Genomic DNA, 23,049 nt, shown 5'->3' with positions numbered 1-23,049 from the left:
CCTTCGAAGGATGACATTGAAATCTGAGTGCATCAAGAAACAGTCCCAATGCTAATATAAATTAAGACGCATAATTCAGCACAGCGCTACTGATTGTTTTGGCTGCCGCTGCTCAACCCGTATTGTGTTTTTTGTTATTGTAAAGTGTCCTTGGGTGTCTTGAAAGGCGCTTATAAATAAAATCTATTATTATTATTATTATTATTATTATTATTGTGAAGGCTCCGGGCAGATTAGCTTTATTTGGTAACATGTCGAGGCTGAAATCTCATTGGACCGAAAAAAAAATACATAAATGACACCTTTCATGCACCCTGTAACCTGATAACACGATAAACTGTCCACTGTCGTCACCGCTGTCCCTGAAAGGGTTAAAAGAAATCGAACATCCTCACAAACATACTGGAAGCAGTGCAGCCGTGAGAAATGCTATGAAATGAAGCAATCAATAATCCAATTTCATGGAAGGAAGTCATACATCTAGACCTAGACTGGACTACACTATGTGCTTTAAAAAAAAAGAAAAAAAGGGGGAAGTCTTGCCACCTCACACTCGATAAACATGATGAACATGCTACACTTTGTTTGAGAAACAAAAAGAAATGCAACATTTGTCTTCATTTAGGGGTTAGCACATTTTTAACGGCGTTGAGACCCAAACATGAAATTATTTCAAGAAACTGCCAGTTGTCTTTCCCTCCTTCACATGCTGCAGCCTGTCATGAACACCCAGAAAAAGATATCTATTCAGGGACTCCCTCATAGCGCTCACTCTTCCTCTTCACATATTATTGTCTCAAATATGCCTCACACGCTGAATTTCCAAGCAGGGGTCCTCCTAAGTCCCCATTTGCCACCGAGTCCCCGGGGTGAGCGGGTCTGTTAGGTACTTCATGGACCCACAGCAGAACTCGTTCAATAAGATGGAAGCCTCTGCCACGCTCCCTGTGGTTCATGGATCAGCGGGACATAGGAGATTACATGATCACATGGAGGACAATTGTGCGTGCTTCCTCCAAACGACACTAACGACTCAGCAGCTATAGTAACTCTGAAATGAAGCCCTATAAAATAGTATAAAATATGTATAAACAAGCAATTTCCACTCTTAAAAAAAAATCTGCAGGGCCAAGGAGATCAGCGTAAATATTTATCAAGACAAATGGAGGGGGTAGCGGAGAGGGGGTGATCATAGTTTCAGAATAGGGAATGAATATTCTTGAACAGATGAGATTCATGAGGCTGTTTCTCCGGTGCTAAATTGGGCCTTCCTGTTTGACACTTTTCTGACGTGTGTCATGTCCGCTTGACATAGAGATGGATAGAAAGGATGACTGATCACACAAGGGTTGAATTTGCACAAGCTGTCGAAAGCTTTTATCCGTCACGTCTCTCCCGAGACTAAAGAGCATATGAAGATATTGTTTCCACTAGAATATAAGGTTGGTCAACGATGCGTGAGATTTACTCTTAGAAATCCAACCCGCCAAACTCAATTATACATCGTTTGCATCACTATATACTCTCACCCAATGAAAATCGCCCAGAGAATCAATAATGGATAACGGAATTGGAATCACTTAGTACTTACCGATTGGCATCCCTTGTAATGAACTCGAAATCCATTCCAAAAAAAGTCATTTTCCAGCGAAAATTCTCTCGAATGAAATGCATTCACGGCTCTTAACGCTGAATAAAACATCACGCCCAATCATAGCAAACCCCTCATTCCCCAGGGGCTGTAAACTGTATATGGCATCAGAGCAATCTATTTGGATGCTGAGGAAGTGCTCTGATCTTTCATGTGATGCCATGACATCATATCCAAAGCACTGGCTGTTCACGTTTGATCAATAATATACTGTAGACATCAAAAGAGGTTGTTCCAGGGTTGCTATGACAATGACGAAGGCACTATTCTCCTGACAATAAACACAGGAATAAGTGTGTAAATGATTGTAAATGAAAAGTGGGGTGACTGTTCCTTCGAGACCTCTTTGTAGACACCACATCTTTAAATTTGTCCACGTCTCTAAATTCATCTGCTCATTCGCCGACCATTCAAGCTGCTGCAAGCAGCATGATTGACGAGCCGCTGCTGGATCTCGTCCCTCCCTTCGTCGCCCGTTGCCAGGGTGATAGATGGCTGTTCTGTGACAAAATACTGTTGCCTGTCTCCATCCTTATATTGCTGACTGAGTAGGAGAGAGCAAGGCGGCAAGGTAATATTTCCTATGACAAATGACAAAAGTGCCACGGGAACAATGCCCACCGAATGCGTCGTGTTTGGAGTCACTCACACACTACAGTCAACACTACGCACTCTCTCTGCCTGAAGGCTGCATGCTGGGGCCTTGGTAACATGACTGACTCGCTGTTGTCCTCCTGCTGCAGGACATTTAGGCGTCTAGTTCCCGTTACATGACATTTTCATGCTAGCTTCGGCACTGACTTCGTCAGCCATATGCAGATAACATCCAACGTCTATGCCAGGGGGTGTCAAACTCATTTTTGTTCGGTACAGATTTTCGCAAGGATCATGGAAGTTGATGCACATGATTTGCTTTCGCGAGCCACATATAATGATGTGACGGGCCAGATCTGGCCCCCGGACCTTGAGTTTGACAACAGTGGCCAATACAATGCTGCTGTTGTCATGAGATGAGCCTGCTGCTTTAATTGCATGAATGCTAAAGCAAACATTCAACTGTCCCACATTTTTCAGCTGATAGAGGACTCCAAATATGTGGACATGGCTGCTATTTTTCACAGTCCAAAATGTTCCAGTTTTTCCCAGAATGCCACATTTGTCACTAAAATGAACTCCGTTCATTGCCAATGAGACATTCGGCAAAGAAGTTCCCCATCAGTACCTTTGCAAAGTCAAAATGTTCAGCTCATTCTGAAATCTTTGCAACTACTCCCTGACCAAAAATTCCACAAATGTTCCAAATAAAATTCCCAAACGAATAGAATTTTACCTATTTACATGCACATGTCTTGACTGGATCAAACCATTCCATCATAAAAATCTCCACAATTAATCGCAGAGATTTTCAGTTCAGCTTCAGATTTTCAGAATTTCTAATCATTCAAGCCTTGACTTTGAAAAGACAAAATAAAATGTTACCTTCCACAAACTAAATCATGGTATCACTCGATTAAGACAAACCTCTATCGTCAATAAATATTCCAGACAGAAGCTTCGGTAGAACTCTCAAGAGATGAGCAATCTGACAGGTGAAATGGATTTTTCCAAGTACAGTACAGTGTTCCAATGAGTTCCTCATAGATAGACGGCAAAGGAATGAGGAAAAATCTGCTTTATTTGATTCAGAATTGTATTTCAGTCACCGAGCATCAGCACTAACAGTGCATTGTAAACACTGACAGCTCAACTGGGCAAGCGGCAAGCGAGACGGATGAGCTCATCCATTGTGTATGCCGCCAATCCCGTCAGGCTCCCGTGCGCTAATGAAGAGTCCCGGACATGATTAGCTTGCTCGAGCCCATGACATCATGGTTTCCGCCAGTCTCCCAACGGAGGCATTGACATCATCCTGGCTGAGTCACTTATTAGAATCCCTAATGTCTAATAATCTGTCTGGTCTCAGCTTGTAACAATTGCGAAGGCTAGCGTGCTCCCGAAAGACTCATCATCTATCACTCTCGAGCAGATGTGAGGTGTGAAGAATGACAGCTAGCGTCAACGCCTTGCTCCTGTGGAGCATGTGCACACCTGATAATTTCTCCCAAGCAAGTCCAAGGATATGTACCCCAAGACACAATAAGACCACAGCGACGGTGGTATCAGCTACGTCAAAGCCTGTGCATATTCAGAGACAACACGGCAGCATGTATAAAATGCAGGTAGATTTTTTGGAGCACCTCTTTCTTGTTCATCTCACCTTTGAGACCGTATCTCCTCGATATTCCAGGACAAAACCCAAGTAAAATTATAAGAGTTTATTGATCAAGGCAAAAAAAATTTCTTTGTTGACTTCAAATCCATTTCTAAATGGCTATTACGCACCATTAAAACATTGAGCATTTTTTTTGTTGCAGAATAAGAGTAGGACATTTGGATGTTGTCACACAATCACTCTGCTTTGTGTAATACTGCACAGTAGCACCTCGACTTACAAGTGACCCGGTCCGCTAAATTAATGTTAAAACAGATTGCAAAATGCAATCCACGGGCGAACAAAACGAGCATTGTTGTTGTGGTAGTAATAATGGATATATTGACGACAAATGGAGCAGCAACAAAATTAGACACACATTATTGGAAAAAAAAAATCATAAGCATGTATTCTTTATCCTCTGCGAATAATGACCAATATTAATGCAGCATACTGAGTTATAAGGAGTCTGCGGATGAAGCAGAAAATTCTCTCGAGGTCTAACAGGATTTTGGGATAATAAGGGTGGACAGACGGTGGAGTCCCCCCCAAAGTGACAGGGACCTTTGAGGGATTTTTGCCCTCTAACCTTTCTTCCTGGCCTCTCTTCTACCGTCCTTTCCGTAATTTAACAAGAGTCGACTCTCTGCTCCTGTGCTCCTGTTCGCACCGGCCCCTGGCTTGCCCCTCTTGACAGGCTCTATGTGGACACACACACACGCACGCACACACACACACACACACACACACACACACACACACACACACACACACATGCGGCATCAGGGCAATCTGAGAATAATGGAGTGTGACATCACCTCATCGGACATAAGCCACACTGTGCACACACACAAACACACACTCTCGTAAAGAATGTAATCAGAGGCAATGGAGCATATTGACTTCCTGGAGTTACCTCAACAATACCCTGTGAATGCCTTACTCAAGGCCACCAATTCAGGAGCCGCAGAGGGCCACCCGTAACACGCACTCAGTTTCGAGCATAAAACCTCGCCAAGTGTGTAACTGATGCTTCAAGTGATATTGAAAAGAGGTGTTTGAAACTGCCGTTGCTGAACAGGTGCTTGCTGTCCCTGCAAACTGTTTGTGAAATCATTTTCCACTCACTACCCTTTTTCCTTCCGCAGTACCTTCCTTCTTGTGAGAAAGCGGCCGTGATAGAAGAAGCCAGCAGTGCATCCAGGTGGGGTGTTGTTGGTGATAAGGAGGCCAGACGCAAAAGAACCAAAATGATGGTCACATTATGCATATTGGACAGGACACATGCGCAGTTGTACACTGTACACACTTAACGAAAAATCTTGCCTCTGAAAGAGAAGCGAGTCTTCACGATGGATGGATAGATTTACGATAGCTGGAGAGTGGGACGACAGAAACATATATGGATCGATACATTTTCAATACTGTATGTACAGTACTGATGGATAGTACACTTTGAACGACTTAAGATATTTTTGTAACCTACAAAAATGTGCTGAAAGTTGAGTCAAAGTTGATTAATCAATGATGTCATTGATACTTTTTACAGGACAGTCAAGTCCCAGAGTCTTTCTTTTTTTTTTGCACCATGGATCAGTTTCAAGTGAGGACATATTCCGATAGAGCCGCATAGATACAAAAAACCCCAAATGATTAAAAATATAATTCACCTTTACTGTGAATGTGGTCAGTAATTAATCAGAGCCCCGCACCTGTTTTACTCTTCAAAAAGTCTCATCTTGCGTTCTGTAGCAGAGCATGTTGTAAGACAGGGTTAAGGGTTAAGACCAGAGTTAGAAAAGTTTGGGAATTTTTAATACAGTTAATTTTTATTTCATTGTTATTTTTCATTTTATTTTTTATTAACTTGTATGTACTTATTTCTTCTTTAAGCATATATATATATATACTGTATATATTTATATATTTGTGTACACCCGCGCTGCAAGAAGGAGAGATACCGACGCTCGTTCCTACCAACTGCTGTCAGGCTGCTGAATAAAAAATAGCAACAATAATATTAATAATAATTAAATGATGTGGAAAACAACTGTAAATAGCACTGCGATTTATCCATTTTGTATTTATATTGCACTTAATTGAACGGTGTTTGTTTTTTCTTCTTTCTTCTTTCTGCCTACATTCTTGCTGCTGGAGGCTGTAAATTTCCCCAGTGTGGGACAAATAAAGGATATCTTATCTTATCTTATCTTATGTATGTATGACTACAGTGTGCTTTAAGTCATGGACATTTGCAGGGGCATTGAGTGGGTGTATAATCCTTGAAGGTCCATCCATTATGCAAGAAGAGTTACTGAGGGAATGTTGATATTTTATGAGTCACGGACAGTGGGGTTTACTTTGTGTTTGTGTGTGAGCGTGTGTTAACTGGACCAAAGCACAAAACAATCCTGTATCTTAGGAGACTGCTTACTTTTTAATATGCCGACACGACAAACTTCAGCCTTAATTTGAAAAGTAACTCAAGCCTAAAGAGTAATTTGACCTGCAATTGGCTGCGGACCAGTCCAAGGTGTACCCTGCCTCTTGCCCAAAGTCCCCCTGCTTCTCGCCCAAAGTCAGCCCAAAAGCTCAAGCCCCCCCACACCCTCCTGAGGACAAGCACGATTGAAAATGGATGGATGGAGTCACATTTCAAATACTGTGGCTGATCAAAGTGACTTACTCAAGTCCTGTCATGAATGTCATCTTCTATTTTTCGGCCTCTTCTCTCACTCTCTTCTTTGACTCCTCCACCCCCACCTCTCACATCTCAACTGGGGCCACTGCAGTACGAGACAGCAGAGGCAGCAGTTAAAAAAGCAAACTAGGAAAATAAGTGTGTTTTGTGGCGGCCGAGGAAAAAAAAAATCCATGCTCATAAGATAAGATAAGAAAAGCTTTATTAGTCTCGCAATGGAGAAATTCCCGATTCACAGCAGCAAAGTTATGAAAGGAAGAAGTAGAACAACAAAATATAGGAGCTGCTGGAAAGGCAGCCCCTCACGCGGCGCCATTTTGAAGTCAAAATAACAAAAATAACACAACACAACACATAGGACACAGACAAATTTTCTGCATACACTTTGTTGTCTGAAGCAGTTATAGATGAAAGAGGAGAGGATCAAAGTGTCCTTTCACCAGTGGATCAGAGACGTCATGCTGAAAATGTGCACACGTCTGCTACAAGCTAAGTTTTGAAAGCAAACACGAAGCTGTAGCGTCCATTGACGAAAAAGAGATTGGCTCACATCTCCTGTCCCATGTAAATCCACTTCAATTCCAAGCCGCGACATGGCATCATATGCGCAGTTGCTAAATGATCCAAACTGACTGCACGTTTTGACTTTATTAATGGCTCTGAACAACGATGATGCCAAAACAACAGGACAGAAAGAACGAACCTCACCAAGAGGATATCGTTTGGCAAAATGATAATACAATACAAGAGAATACATGCTGATTTATATAGCGCTTTCACAACAGCGGCAGCTGTAACAAAGCGCTTAACAAAACAGTTAACATAAAGTAAAATAATAAACACAACACATAACATAAAACTCGGACAGTCGTGCAGTCCTAACCACTTTTCCGTCACACGCTTTGTTGTTTGAAGCAGTTTGAGATGAAAGAGGAGAGGATCAAAGTGTCCTTTAACCAGTGGATCAGAGACGTCATGCTCAAAATGAACAAAACGGGGTTGTGAAAAATGCTGCCCATTACAGGCGCAAAAAACACAAGCGCCCCAGGTCTGTCCAGCACCGACAGTCAATGGCGCCGACATTCCTCCAAAATCAAAATCTGTGCTGGTACAGGCGTGCTGCCGAGAAGGCGCAACCACCAAGCACAGATACTTCTCCTTTGACGAATGTCGTGGCCCCAAAACCCCGAAAACAGTTCATATCAGGTCAGCACGATGAAACAACTAACAACATGTGACAAAACAAAAGACAAAAACACCAACAAAGAACAAAAAAACAAGGCTCTTGAAGAGCACTTGCCGAAGGCTGCCTACTCGGGCGCCATCTTGGAAAAAAAAAATACATTAGGGTGGCCCCGTGGCTTACTGGTTAGAGCGCCAGCCTCACAGTCAGAGGTGCAGGGTTTGATTTCGGCTCTGGCCTTCCTTTGTGGAGTTTGAATGTTTTAGAGTCGCTGATGTAGTACTGTAGTGGTACACTTGCCTGACTTGTGTGCGAGCAGTGCGGGATCGATTCCCACTCGGTGATGATCCAAATGTGGTATGTTGTTCGTCTCTAAATGTGCCCTGTGACTGACTGGCGACCAGTTCAGGGGTTATTCCGCCTTTTGTCCAAAATCAGCGGGGGTAAGCTCCAGCAATTCCCGCGACCCTGTTCAAGATAAGAGGTGTTGAAAGTGGATGGATGGATAATACATTATTCAATTCTTTACCCAGTAAACTGTGAACATTCAAGAAAAATACCGTTTCTACCTTTCGTCGCCAAAATTGAGGAGACAAGTTCCTTTTTTTTGCAAGAAAATACACATTTTGAAATATTTTCCCTCTAAAACATAATAGTTGAGTTTCATCAACAATCTCATTTACAACGGTTTGACCAACAGCTCTCTAAATCTCTCTCTAAAAACATTGTATTTTGTCCAAGTGCTTGAACGACATCAATACTAGTCAAAACTGCTTCCAGATGGACGCGTGAAGCTTCCCAGTGACAAAACAAAGAGCAAGTGAAAAGACAGCAAATCACAGAGCAGTGAAAATAAATAAATAAATAAACAACAGACTTAAAACAGAAGCGCAAGCCACACTGCATTGGAAAAATTCAACAACCATTGCCAACATTCATTCATTCATCTTCCGAACCGCTTTATCCTCACCAAGATTGCGGGGGGTGCTGGAGCCTATCTGCCAGCTGACTTCGGGCAGTAGGCGGGGGACACCCTGAATCGGTTGCCAGCCAATCGCAGGGCACACAGAGACGAACAACCACGCACGCCCACATTTCCACCTAGGGACAATTTATAGTGTTCAATCAGCCTGCCATGCATGTTTTTTTTTTAATGTGGGAGGAAACCGGAGTACCCGGAGAAAACCCACGCAGGCCCGGGGAGAACATGCAAACTCCACACAGGGAGGTCGGAACTGGAATTGAACCCGGTACCTCTGCACTGTGAAGTCGACGTGCTAACCACTGGACGACCGGGCCGCCCCACATTGCCAACAGCCTATCGAAATATCCTTGCGCCCCTTTATTGCCCATTACCTATATTTGGGGAAATCCACATCTTCCTTGACAATCGCGTCATGTTTTTGTGGTTCTAAAAATAGAATACAATACTGTATATTGTATGTGAAGCCTAAAAGTCAGAGACACATTTACAGTTTTTCTGTTGCGGGATGTCAGTAGAAAAAGTCGCCATCTGTATGGTCCACTGAGTGGTGCTCAGCCTCGCCGCTCAGTGTGCGGCGGGACTTACAGCTAATGCAGCACGTTGATATTTCTGTATTTATCTTCATCTTGCTCCCCATGATGCAGCAAATGTATTTTCAGGCACCAGCATCAAGGTGGTTTGATGCTTGATAGCCTCTCCACAAGTCTTATGAAGGGTTTCCTAGCAACAGGTTTGTGTGAGGGCCTGTATCAGGCGGGAGTTATTTTTTCCACCCTCTAATTATTTTAGTGGAAGTCAAGGTCTTACCTGGTTAATAGTTTTTCAGATTGCCGGCTATCATGGAGCCTGGCATTAGTGGTCAACAATGCATTGGGTCATCTCAGACAGGCCAGACAGTGTCCACATCTGCTACCTTTTTCGATGTTTCCCCCTACCAACATATCAGATTCAAATGATTAGGATGAGATGGTCATTTGAATCATGCATGTTGGAGGCGGGCAACATGTAAAACATGCAGGATAGCGGCCCTCGAGGACTGGATTTGGATACCCGTGATCTAAGACTACGACATGTACTGTACATCTTGCTCTTATTCTACATACCTACCGATTCATCTTTCTATCCATAATGACAAATAAGGATACACAGCAAGTAGATCTCTGTGAGGGTGTTCAATTGTTGATACCAGAATGATAAATGGATGGATGTAAATTATATGGTCGAACATATTGGTGTTTAATTATACAACATTTAATTCTATTAATTGTAATGCTGTTTAAATTATATGGGAGGGCTGAAACTACAGAGCATGTATTTATTATTATTATTTTTTATAAGGTTTCTCTATAATGTTTCGGATGACCCTTTGCATGTGAGTCTGGAACATGTCCCACATGATACACGGGGGTTCACTATAATGAGATGAAGCTTCTGTTGTGTTGTTATGATTCTGCAGTGAATTGAAAAATCCTGTCTTTCATGACGCACTGTGTGAGATACGGTGCAGAACAGTGAACGAGTCAGATCTTGTAGGCTCAGTGTAGGAGGAACGAAGAAGTGGTGCGCGCCTATGCATAGCGAATGCCTTCGTAGCAAGCTAAAGACTTGGAGGGATTCAATCCCCAGTTGGTTATATAACAGTGCAGCTCTCATAACCGTATAGGAAACATACAGCATGTGGATGCCGCATGTCGGGTGATGTTTCACATCATGGAGATTTATTTGTGTTTAAAATTTCTATGCCCAACGTTAAACCCACACACCAATCGGCCGGAACAGCGTATCCAAAATACTACTGCAACCCACTCATGCTGGCATGTGCGTGTTAACGATGTGCTACAGGCTGGGTGAGAAAAAACAAATGTCAGTTCCAAAAGTTACACATGTAATTTACATAGTTTACGCCGAGTAAAATTCCTTGTCGAGCATCCACTTAACATTGACTTGTCAAGCTCCGCCTTCAAGCAAACATTTCTATCAAAAAGTCCCATCTCAATGCTCCGAGTTTATTATTTGAGGAAATATGTACAGTGGTGCTGTTTTCTGGCATGTGCAGTATGTGACGCAGCATCTCTCAAGAAGTGCACATATTACAGAGTGAACGTGAAGCTCAAAACTGACGCAGAATCATGAACCAAGTGTTAGATCAAATCATCATCAGTAAAAACGAACTGGGTCGTCATTTAACAGGGATCCTAGCCTTACTCATGGTACAAACGAAATGGGGGCACCAAAGGGGGTGGGGGGGGGCGCACAGAGGCGCATTCGAAGCTCAGGCCGCCACTGCTGTAAAGTATGTGCTAATTTGCATCTGTCATCCCCAGTCTCCTCATTTTGTCTTTGGTACAGGCTATATCGAAGCGAGGTGTCAGATTGGCTACAAATCATGTAAGCTATTTGGTGATTGTTCAACACATCCACAGCCAACTGGGAGCAAAACTCATTAAGTGATGTACACACGGCAACGGCTGCTCAATTCTCTAAGGGGCTGGGAAAACATGTCCAGGGGATTATGAAGGGTGCTTGTTCCAAAAGTGGTCCCCAAAGCAGCGACTATCCCTTTGGTGTTTTGAGATCTTTTCCAGAGATGAGGGAACATTTGAAGTGGGTATCCCTTTGTTGCGGAAGTAGACAATGTCCCCATTCTGATCCATTCATGATTTTCTGGGAAGGATTCAACCACATGAAGGGAGGCTTTTAGGATGAATATACATCCAAACAAAAAGAAACAACACAATAGCAGAGAAGCCTTGTCTCTTTTCAAAAGATGTGACTTGAGAATTGCATTTCATTTTTGATTCCCCATTTTGCCTCACACACGCTCGTCAGCCAATACATTATTAAGTAAACCATTCCTGCAACCTAATGAGCTCGATTATACAATTAATTTTGCAAAGGGGTCACAAAAGAAAAAAAGAAGAAAGAAATGAAAATGTTCAACAAAATTAGAAGCAATCATTAAAATGACATCATTCCATATAAAAAATCATAATATTAATTTTGTCCACCATCCGCCAACTCAAATTAGCCCTTCCTGGTCAGGACACCCAACTATATAGTTTCATGTATATAAGTTAAGTGAAGTATATAATTGACAGTGATGTATATAGTGATGACCCCTGGTAAGTACAGTATAAGTGTAGATTTGCATAAAGTGTAATTGGGCAACTCTTCTTGGCCCTCTTCTCTCCATTGTGCAGGAAATAAGTTTGTAGAACGTTGTGCTATTTGGTAGTCTCTGTTTGGAAAAAAAAGTTGCTAGTGGGTTCGGAAAAATCCCTCAATATAGTAAATAGAATAACAGAAAATGTGCGAAATTGGCACAAGTCATAGCTCTTGCCCACTGCCTTGCTTGTACAAGCGTCCACACGTGCACATCAAAAGTAGAACTTTCAAAATAAGAGCGCTATATAGTTACATTTTATTGTGACTTCATCGTCACTGTGAGGGCCAGTGAGAGACTGTGGGCGGGCCAGATGTCGCCCCTGAGCCATACTCTGCCTAGGTCTGCTTTACTAGATTGGCTGTAATTTAATCTAGTCACTACATGTTGTTTTAATGAGTGGGAGACCGGAGCCAATGCATCAGCTGCGCATCGCGTGCAGCCAGATGGCCGCACATTCTATGAGAACACTTTGGGCTGCATTTATAACACAGCTTAGGGCAATGCCGCATCAGCCTCATTTAAATGCTGTTGAATACATTCCATACATTCGATGCGCAAAGGAGACACAAGCTAAATTGACTTTGGCATCCCATGGGAAAAAGAACAATGGGAAAACATTTATTTTTAAACAGTCATACAGCTCAGGACTATCTGACAAAGGTAAATAAAATTGTCTGGTGATGTTATTTGCCCTCATTGTCATTTACATGATTATGCATTAAAAAATGGATGGATGGATGAATCATCTCAACACATCATCTCAAAACTCACATGAGTCAAAAGACCTCTCTCTTAGCCCCCCAGAATATCCCACAGTCACAGAGAATACCTCTTAGAATTAAGTCTATTTAGTGTAGACCAGAAAACCCCTGACACTCAGAAAACCTTTCTCACACCATAAAAATTAACCTGCAGGTTAAAATGCTCTCACAGTCACCAACATACCTCTTAGAACCACACTTATTTCTGGTCCCACACAGGTCGAAGCAGAGAGTGTTTTTGTTTTCATAATAGTGTTTTTGGTAATCAAGACAATTTTTTTTTTAAATGTGTCAGAATTTATAAGGCCAGTATGCAAGTTTTTTTTTCTTCAGTTTTTTTCATGAGAAAGGATTTTGTTATTTTGGGCAAGTATACGGCCCTTCATATTTATTTGGAAGCACTCAATCAGACCGATTTGATGCCATCCCCTGCTGATGCTATGACACACTTGAATGCAGAGTATTAAACTGGCCTTGGAGTCCTCACCTCCCCTCTTTGGAATTTTGGCTTTGTGACATCACCTCTCATGCATTATCCCTCATTTTCCAAGGTTTGTGATCATCAGCTGTCCCACTGTTTGTTACCGTTTATTTGCCCACACTGTTACTTACATTCTAGAATGTTTATAGATTTTCTCATGAATGTCGTCAGGTCTACAAATGGCCTTCTCTGTGGTTGAAACATCTCTGGCTGTGCGAACACAAAGCCTGGGGGAGATAGCCTGTGAAAACAGCAAGTATCATTCGTCTCTATCATAGCTCGACAGCTGTAGCTGGCGGCTTTTTCCCTTTTTTCCCCTATTCTCTCCACTCGTCTCACTCTCTTGCAAATGAATTGCCGCTCTCACTGATCATAGTCTTTCAAGTATTTCGTTCTTCATTACAGATGCTTGGGAGGCAGCTGGATGCTCTGTGACAGGGGGAAATATTCATCTCCATGTTCTGCTCTCTCTCCCCATGTGGTCCCGCATAAGCGGGTTGATAACTGGCCCCCGTAGCCTTTTTCTCCCTCTCTCTCATCCCAAGTGTTCAATGCTGCTCGTTAACAAGCTTCTTGGATAGTTACGATTTCTTACTAGCCAAAACTGGAAGAGAAACATGAGGACTGTGAAAGGGTTCCCATCATATCTCATACCACAACCTGAGGCACACTTGGACAATTAAATGAATTCAAAATAAAAAAATGTGATCAAATGTGGCAATGCAAGCCCACTGTGCTATAGAACACCTCTCTCAACCAAAATGAATCGCTCTCTGCCAGTGTCAATCAAAACTGAACAATATTAAAAAGACAGAATTTGGGATGCAGTATTCGAGCGTGCAGTTGTACTAATGTGTATGTTAACAAACCATTGGCAAGGTGCCATTCGGTCCATACAGTCAATGGTGTGATCCTCAAATTTGTACTTTCCCAAAATGTGTGTGTGTACACACACGCACACCCACACCCACGCGCACACGCACACCCACACGCGCGCACACACACACCCACACACAGAAAAAAGAGTTTGGCATGGAAAGGCTACACTTGATGGGGGGGTCGGGGTGGGGGACCATAGAGCACAGTTATTCATTTGGGGGGGACTTTCTGCGAATGCAAATTTTTTCTATTATCTTTAATACTATCTCATTTCTCTCTTTATGCTTATCCAATGACCCATTTCTTGTACCTCGGTTAATGTTAATGTTTTTCCATCGCTCTGAAAATCCTTTTAAGAGAGCAACAACCATTTTTTTCCCCCTCATTCTAAAGGCGTCGTACTGGCGCAGTTAATGGATAGTTGCAAATGACTAGCGGCAGTGTATAGATGGAGGAGGGAGGAAAAGTGGCCTATGTGGGCTGCTCTTCACTCAGTGAAAAAAAATGGATAGGACATAATATTATTACTCTAGGCACAACTTCATCTTCCACATTTTGGGAAAAGCTCTTTTGAAATGCGTTTTTGGGCACTTAGACTATGGCGAGTTGTTCAATCAAAAATCGAGCCGTTTGAAATGAAAGGATTTCTTTAAAGCAATGGAAATGTAGACAGCGGGGACCTTTACAATGGTGCCGTATCCAGGATGAGCTTTTCTATTGTCATTCTTTCCCAGTTGGAAAAAAAAGATTTCAGCTCTCCCTCCCTCCGTCTCTCTCGACTTCTTCCGTTCCTTCTTTTTCTCCTCCACTCTGTGGTCACATTGGAGCTGATTTCTTGCCTCCATCCCTGTTTCGATGGTCTCTTGAGTTAATGATCAAACAATGACGACGCAGCTCATCTTTAACTGCTGTCTGAGGAGGGTTGGAAGTCTGTAATCTTCCTAATTGATTTCTTCAGTAGGGATAAAATCCCAGGGAATAGTGTGGGTGTGCGAGACGGGGTGTTGCGTCTCGTTAATGAGGGTTCTTATGAGACAGGGAAAGCAATTTCGAGGATTTCTTTTCCAAATGTAATGAAGCGTCAGGCAGCTTTGAATAAGAGGAGGGAAAATGAATAAATATCACATGCTCAATCCCCGAAATGTACTGTACCTCAGAAGATTTATGATCAATTGAAGAAAGTTCTGATTGGTTGGATCAGTTTGGAAGATATTTTGTATTTTATGCAGAATTAGCGATCGGTTACAATGTCATAATTTGCTGATCAATTTGTTTGTTTGTTTATTGAACATAAAACATATATACAGTAATAATTTGACAGAAAATAAGGTAGATAAAAAAAGTAAAAAGAAAGAAATCAATCTTCATTCAACACAGTTATTATGTTCAAGGGAGTAGGAAGATGTGACTGTATCTAATAGATCATTTTTATATCAATCAGAAAAGAAAAAAGTAAGAAGAAAGAAGTCTCCATTAAGGCTCATACTTTACCCTTAACCGTGATATTTTTACAACTTTTGGTTTGTATCGGGATTATATACTTCCGCACCCTGACACTCTTGTGTCAATTTTCTCTTGTATTCATAATGGATATTTATATACCTTTCTCTATTTATCAACTTAGTTCTGATTTATCATTATATTTAATGTTTTGAATTTATCATTTTAACTCTGATTGATGTCAATCAACGACATTACTGATCAGTTCCGCAAAATAAGACACTACAGCAACCAATCTCGTGTACTCCAAGTACGTTCTGCATTGCCACTGTTAATAATCCAAGGTTTCTCAGCATATGTAGTTGTTTTTGCTTGTCAGCATTTATGGGAGAATTTGTTAACTGCTCAACAATTGTTCAATTGTTATTTTTTCCAAATGCATTTCAATGAGCTTACTTGTAAATTTGGGCTATTTCTGGGCCAGGCCAGTTCCAATCCTCCACAGATAGTCTACTATACAGTAAATAAAAAAGGTTGTTTCAATAGATTGGAAAATTTGGTCCAGCTTCTGATCGGATCGTGATCGTTAGCTTTTTAAAAAAAACGTTTTTTAAAAATTTGCTGATCAGTGTTCGCTTCTAAAATCCTGATCATGTAAAACTTAGCTTATATGGAAATAAGAAACAATATTGTTTGACAATAAAATCAATCGAAAACATCATTTAAATGAACTCAAAAAGGTGAGAAGCTCTGATTTGAATATTTTGCATTGCTCAATATCTGTTGAAATTACAAAATACATTTTGACCACTATTAAATTGCCATATCTCACAAGTTGGGTGAATTCAACATTTCAAGGCAGCACATGTCGATAACATTTTAGGTTAAGCAATTAAACAATTTTAAAATGGTGAAAATTGGCTTTCCCACACTTTCAACCAAGAATCAAGACTTTACAGAACAAACTGTCCCTCTTTTGGCCTGACATGGCCTTCAAATGTGGGACAAGGAAGTGAGACAGAGATTCCCAAAATAAAGGCTTCAGATAAATTCGAGCATGTTGCAGTTAATGTACCAATAAACTATGAAATTCTAAAATCCAACAAAGTGGTTTAAAAAAACATTTGAATGCTAAGGGAAAATGTGAATCATAATGCCAATCAAAAAAAAAAAAAAGGCGCGTACCGTCTAAATTTGAATGTAACAAAACTGCAAGATCTCAACCCCATTTGTGAAAGTAGAGCGGTGACACAGTACATGAGAAGGGACTGTAAAAACCTGATCACCCTCAAGCTATTGTCAAGCCATTTTTACCGAATGGTGTTATCCCCTTCTTTTGTCATCTCTTTTAATTTTCACGATCATAGGGCAAATGGAAAGATTCTAAAATGATCCTCCTTTGTACGGAGAAGCAAATGAATACCCAGCCTTTCATCTTGGATGCAAATAGAAAAAGATCGTTCATTTGTTCTGCCTGACAAGTTTACTGATGGGAAGCAAATCTTCTCGTGAAAAAGACGGAGGAGAGGAGGAGGAGACGAGGCAGACAGTGATAAGTCGTGCACGAGGGCGGGAGATAAAGACGCCGAGGGAAGACTTGGAAAGCATTATGTTCAATAATTTGATGGCATGTGGCTCTCCTGCAAGCTTGAATGAGCCCGAGAGGATTTTTTAAAAAGTATCTGGTGAACGTGGGCTTCAGCAGCGCACACTTTATGTTCCGCTTTTTCATTTACGCTGGATATTTCTTGCAGATGGGTTGATATTGCTGAGGGAATAAATGACAGGTGGCGTTTTTATTTTATGTATATTTATGATGCACCACAAAACACTCCCTTATCGAGGAGCCAGATAGGGATGCAGAAAATTGCACGGTGAATCTTTTGATATTTCTTTTAGTAGCACAGGTTTCCGCAGTCGACAGCAACCCAATTTTTATGGAGAGCAAGTGTGTGCGCGTGCATGTGTGTGCACCCGGAGGCGTGGAGGTGTGCAGTAGAAGAAGACAGCTGAGTATGTGATCATCAGCTGTCCCACTGAGAGATACAGTATGCGGGTGCGAAGACAGAATGTGCCTCCAGATTTTCTTAGAATTACCTTCAGACAGCTTCATCTCTGCTTTCCAGTCTCTCTTTTGCAAGTACAGCAACGGCGAAGTTGCCTGCTGAAATAAGAAAACGATAAACAGTAACACATTGGGAAAAAAGGCAAGGCAAAGCAAAATTGCTATATTAATATTGCGCATTTCAGACACAATGTGTTTCACATGATTTCAAACCATTTACAGTACAAACAAAACAGTGATCCAGTTCAGACAAGTGTCACCCCCGGGATTATGACGTGGCATTTTGATGACATTCACACAAACACAAAACCCTTTGACTAATCTTCATCTTTAATATGGAGCGATTACCCTTCGGGGGCTCCTTATTTTGACCACAGCTAACTACTGTTACGACACTGCGAATCCCTGTTTGCGGGTTGTTCATCAGAAATGGAAACAATTTGAGAAACGTTACCTCAGCTGTTTACTGAAAAACATGCACGCGCAACACTCTTTTCCGGCCGCTCCACATCCAAATGTTGCCACATCTCACTCTTGTGTCTCTGTTTCTTAAGGAGCTGTGAACGAGTATGAAAATGTGTTCATTTCTTTCTCTCTCCAAACATTCTTTTTGGGAACTTCACCAAGCACTCTGGCACATGCGCAGACGCCTGCCTTTTTAAGACCTTGATAATCAATTTTGTCGCTTTGCGACCTTGAAAAATGAGAATTGATTTAAAAACAGATCTTTCTCATCCAATTCCGCTGAGTTGAAAATCGCATGGTTACCGTACTATAATTTACAACGAATACAGTATTTGTATCAAAACCACTTCGAGGCCATGAATATAAAAGAAACAAATGACAAACACTAAGAACGGTGGAAATTGAGTGTGGCTTCTTGTGCCATGTAACGCCATATTCATGTGCACCCATGCGAACCCTAGTTCTTTGTGTGCACCTGGATTTTCCCCTGAGTTAATCCAGTGCTTAATTCCACCACGATCACGTCACAGTTACAGAAACCGTCAGTAAGACCCAAACACAATACGACACGACAAACATGCTTAAACAAACATAAAACATTGAAATAAAAATACATTTGCGAAAGATGTGTTTTGTTAGTTGAACTCGCCTTGTTCTGATTTACCAAGATGTGGGTGGAAAATTGCTGACATTATTGAGGGCCAGTAAACGAGCCCTGTGAGGACAAATCTGGAACCCGATGAGTTAAAAAAATAAAATAAAATAACAGTCACAGCCATTGCTAATATAGCTTTAGTTGGGCCAGCATGAGTAATTCTGAAGGCCCTGGGCAGGTTAGAGTGACGTTGACATTGCCTGACAAACAAAAAAAAGCCAGCACATCTCCTGTTCGTTTACTGTGTGAGCAGCCCAAATTGTTTGGTTTCAAAGGATGATAAGGAGCCTGGCAGCAACAGCAACACCCTTATCATTTCATTTTCCATTTTCTGTTCAACCCATGTCTACAAAAGAAAGTGTGCACCCGTTTCTTTGATGTGCTACTTTGTATTAATAATCCAGTTACTGTGAACTCATAAATACACACACCTCTGTTCTGCCCTCACTGTCTGTACGCTTGTATAAATAAATATGCGCCGCGGGTTCCCTGGACTTATTAACAGAAAGCATCCATATGTAAAGCCAACGCGCTGCATCAGGTCTTTACTAACCTAGTACTTTACACTGTATGCACTGAAGCATCGCAGCCTACAAACACGAGCCAGGAATAAATTGCAATGGCACATTTGCATGAAGGGATGTCGGCGCTCAGTCTCACTAACGCCGATCAACATGGTTGACAGATGATGACTGCGATGCAGCCCGCTGAACTGCTGATCCCTACGTGAGCTGTTCCCATCATGCTATTGTTTACTCTCCCAGACTCGCTCGGCCATCCCAGGCTCAGAGATGGCCAATGAGCAGAGGGCTCTGTGTACACTGGACCTGATTCAAATGTGTGCCCATCACACGTACACACACAAACACACACACACACGCGCACACACACAAACATGCACACATTCCGTAAGCCAAAACTGCTGGTCCAAACTGTCCTGGTTGAAGGGAGGAAGAAGGTAGGACAACCGTTTTGACAAAATGGTACAGAAATACTAAATAGTCACAAACACTTTCTTAGCCGTGATCAATGAGTTCATTTTCCTCACACCTTCCATTGTGCGTTCATCAGCAGCGTTATTCTATACGTTTTCATCTGTGTCCTTGCTGTCTTACGTGGCCTCACCGATGTGGAGGATGTCTCCTTACTGAGCTCTCCTACATTTGCTCTTATTTCCAGCCAGTCTTTCTCTCTGTTCTCCCTCGCTGTCACACCTCCTCCCTATCCGTCCGCCCGGTCTGTTCCAACAACCCTCAGCTGCACATCCTGCAAACAAACACACCAAAAAAAAAGCAACACTAAATACATATTTTCAAAGAAACCCTTGCAGGAGGACTCCAAAGAAATCCTGAATAAGTCATCAAATCAGCATTTTCGCCCCATAGTCCAGCCAATGTGATCTTCCTTTTTTGAGACCTCTTCTTTCCTCTTGGGTTCTTCTTAAGCATGACCATTCCTGACACTTGTGAAACACACAATCCTTTCACTCAATCCAAACATCTATTTGGGGAAATGCTTCATCAACATGTGGCTTATGTGAGCTCTGTGTACATATGAAAACACTCACAGTGACACCCAAAAATTGTCCTTGAAACCACAAACTGGAGATTCTTTCTTGAAAATGTTATTTATGTATTATTTAGCTGTAATACACTGAGCCTGGTCCCTCAAGTAGAAATTCAATTTACAGTGCTGTGAAACAGTATTAACGGTCTTTTCACATTCTCTTTTTTTCTAGTTCCCTCATTTTAATGCTAGAAATCATCAAACAAATGTAAATATGGAAAAGATAACCCAAGTAAAATGTAAAACACCGTTATAAATTGGCGATTTTATGCACTAAGGAAAACATACTATTCAAAGCTATCTGGCCCAGAGGGAAAAAGTGCTTGCCCCAGTTTAAATCGTTAAACTGTGGCTAATAGCATTTTTTTTGCAAAGCTGAGTTCATTTTCCCCGACCACACTCAAGCCTGATTCCCTGCGGACCTGTTCAATCAAGGCATCATGAAATAGAACCTGAAAATCTGCCAACAATGCTGAATTCAGGCCGTTCTGCAAGGAGGAGCAGACCAAAAATATTTCCACAGGGATGTGGGACACTTAATGCCAGTCAGAAAAAATGCCTGATATCAGTTGCTGCTGAGGATGGCCCAACCACTTATTAGGTTTAGGGGGCAAGTACTTTTTCGGCGCAGGACCAGACAGCTTGGAAGAAGGTTCTATTTTTTTTCATATATATATATATATACACATACATATACTGTATATATAAAGCATATCTGCTGATAGACCTTCTTGCACGTAATTCTCTTTTCCTGTAGGTTATAATGTATTTTTCCCTCTTTATTTGCCACTATTTCTTCTCAGCCCAAAAATTGGAGCACATGCAAAATGTCTCAGTTCAAAGGGAAACCCAGAACAGAACATCTGGTACTCTCGGGCAACTGCTGTGTGCTAAAAAATGGCGGCTGCATGTGTGCTTTCAGAGGAGCAGGCTGGTTGCTAAGTTTTTGCTCCAAAGTGCTCTCACTCAAAGAAATCGTTACCATGGTAACTTTCCCTCGTGATATTAACTCCCAAGAAGTGTGATGCTCTGATGTGTGGAAAATGCACAAAACTAGCAATATTTTGTAAAGGCGTAATAATGAACTGTCTCTCGCAATAATCCTAAAAAAAACAATAAAGTAACCATCAACACACAATTTAGGATGTGTCCGAAGTTACATGGTGCAGGGAAATGTGTTTGAATGAAAGCAACCTAATCTGATTTAGTGTGGCAGAAACATGTCCTCATATCTCCAGAGTGTGCTGATCATCCTCCTGTAGTTGTGAGCCATAAAAAGACACTTGCACTGCAGGAAAAGTACATGTCAGACACGATAACGGGTAAAAATCCTTCTTTGGAAGAATGGATGATGACTCATCTGGGATTTGATGTGCTTAGCCAATGTGTTAAAAAGATTTATGCTTCAAAAATAAATCTTTCAAGTTCATTTGCTGTATCACCTGAGCATAATTGAGTGGTTTAAATCAAATGTGCAATCTTTTCATCCAACATTTTTCATAGCTCAAAAGTATAAGTTAAAAGGGAAGTCTTAGGAATATCACAGTAAGTACCGGCAGGGTTTTTTTTCCTTGTTTTAAGAGGACAATTCCGGGGGAAAATATTTTTGTTGTAGTTGTTGTTGGGATTTAGCAAGCCACATTCGGTACATTCTAAGTGACAGCAAACCCCGCATAATTGTAGTTCTGCACCGGCGGACTCATCTGTTTGTACATATATATACATGTACATACACACACACACACACACATATATATATATATATATATATATATATACACATACATATATATACATATACTGTATATACAGTATATATCTATATATAAAACATATCAACTGTATATTATATATATGCATACATATATATATAAATAAAGATGCTGCATGTTTTTAAGCGTCAAGTAATCAGTCCAATTATGCTCCAGTTATATTTGTACAATTGGTGTCATGGGAATTATAAAATAAAACAATATTGACCGCCGCGTTCAATACAATTATTGACCGCTATCCTCCTGTGCAAGACACCCCTTTGAAGGCCAGACATATTACACATGCCAGAAACCGCCAGTGACAGTGATGTGCAGTATAATGACATACTGATGAATTATAATTACCCAATATGTATGATGTATTAAACATTTGTTCAAATGCAAATGCATAACTGTGCTATTGCAGTGTAAATAATGCAATTGTCTCAAGAAAATCAAGTGTTTCTGTGCATGTTTCCAGCAGCTCCTATATTTTGTTGTTCTACTTCTTCCTTTCATAACTTTGCTGCTGTGAATCGTGAATTTCTCCATTGCGAGACTAATAAAGGTTTTCTTATCTTATCAAAATCGTAATTGGAGTGTGTCACAGAAGGTAATGCCCTTTTTGGGACTGCCATGGGGGTCGTGTTGCCATGGGGCCTGTCGTCATAGCTACTAAAGATTATGCAGACCTATGGGAAGTGGAGAAGTGGCAGATGGATGACAGCTTTCGGAGATAACGTCACCCCTGTATCAGTGGAGCACCAGAGCCTAAGTGACGAGGTCAAAGGTGAGGAAAGGTAAATGCCATAAGGTGGTTTGCCATTATTTGGGTGGGACATGACATATTGGATCAACAGTTAAAGGAAATGCCATGATGTTTTTGTTCCGTTGCACTTTGTCACTCCTATGAACATTCCGGGATGATGTTGATGAGAGCGTGGACCTCTAAATATCATTTTGTGACTCTTTAATCTATATGGAAGCATCAAAGCTATAATTGGTTTTATTAAGTCGCAGTAACATGCCATTTGACAATATTCATTTGC

The 23,049-nt window shown here is 41.3% G+C and overlaps 1 protein-coding gene across 7 annotated transcripts in view; it reads right to left on the bottom strand.

Annotated features, from left to right (window-relative positions):
• Nucleotides 1–6,834: 6,834 nt before the first annotated feature.
• mapk9 (mitogen-activated protein kinase 9) overlaps nucleotides 6,835–23,049 on the bottom strand; it is a 40,122-nt gene continuing 23,907 nt past the window's right edge. The window contains exons 13-16 of one of the 7 annotated variants that reach the window (XR_015103446.1): nucleotides 19,809–19,949; nucleotides 17,596–17,662; nucleotides 9,579–9,702; nucleotides 6,835–8,254 (exon numbers count right to left, since the gene is read on the bottom strand). Coding sequence is in view for 3 of the 7 variants with exons in the window: in XM_086134532.1 (XP_085990658.1) it covers nucleotides 19,828–19,949 (122 nt within the window). In the remaining 4 variants the exon portion in view is untranslated. Of the gene's footprint in view, nucleotides 8,255–9,578; nucleotides 9,703–11,294; nucleotides 11,436–17,595; nucleotides 17,663–17,706; nucleotides 19,950–23,049 lie in introns of those variants that run through there. The other 6 variants (XR_015103447.1, XR_015103449.1, XR_015103448.1 and 3 more) reach the window with 6 other exon arrangements.

This window comes from Hippocampus guttulatus, chromosome 2 (genome assembly GCF_054856545.1).
Source record: "Hippocampus guttulatus isolate MCC_2025c chromosome 2, RoL_Hgut_1.0, whole genome shotgun sequence".
Taxonomy (NCBI): Eukaryota; Metazoa; Chordata; class Actinopteri; order Syngnathiformes; family Syngnathidae; genus Hippocampus; species Hippocampus guttulatus.
This window is presented reverse-complemented; position numbering and strand designations above follow the sequence as displayed.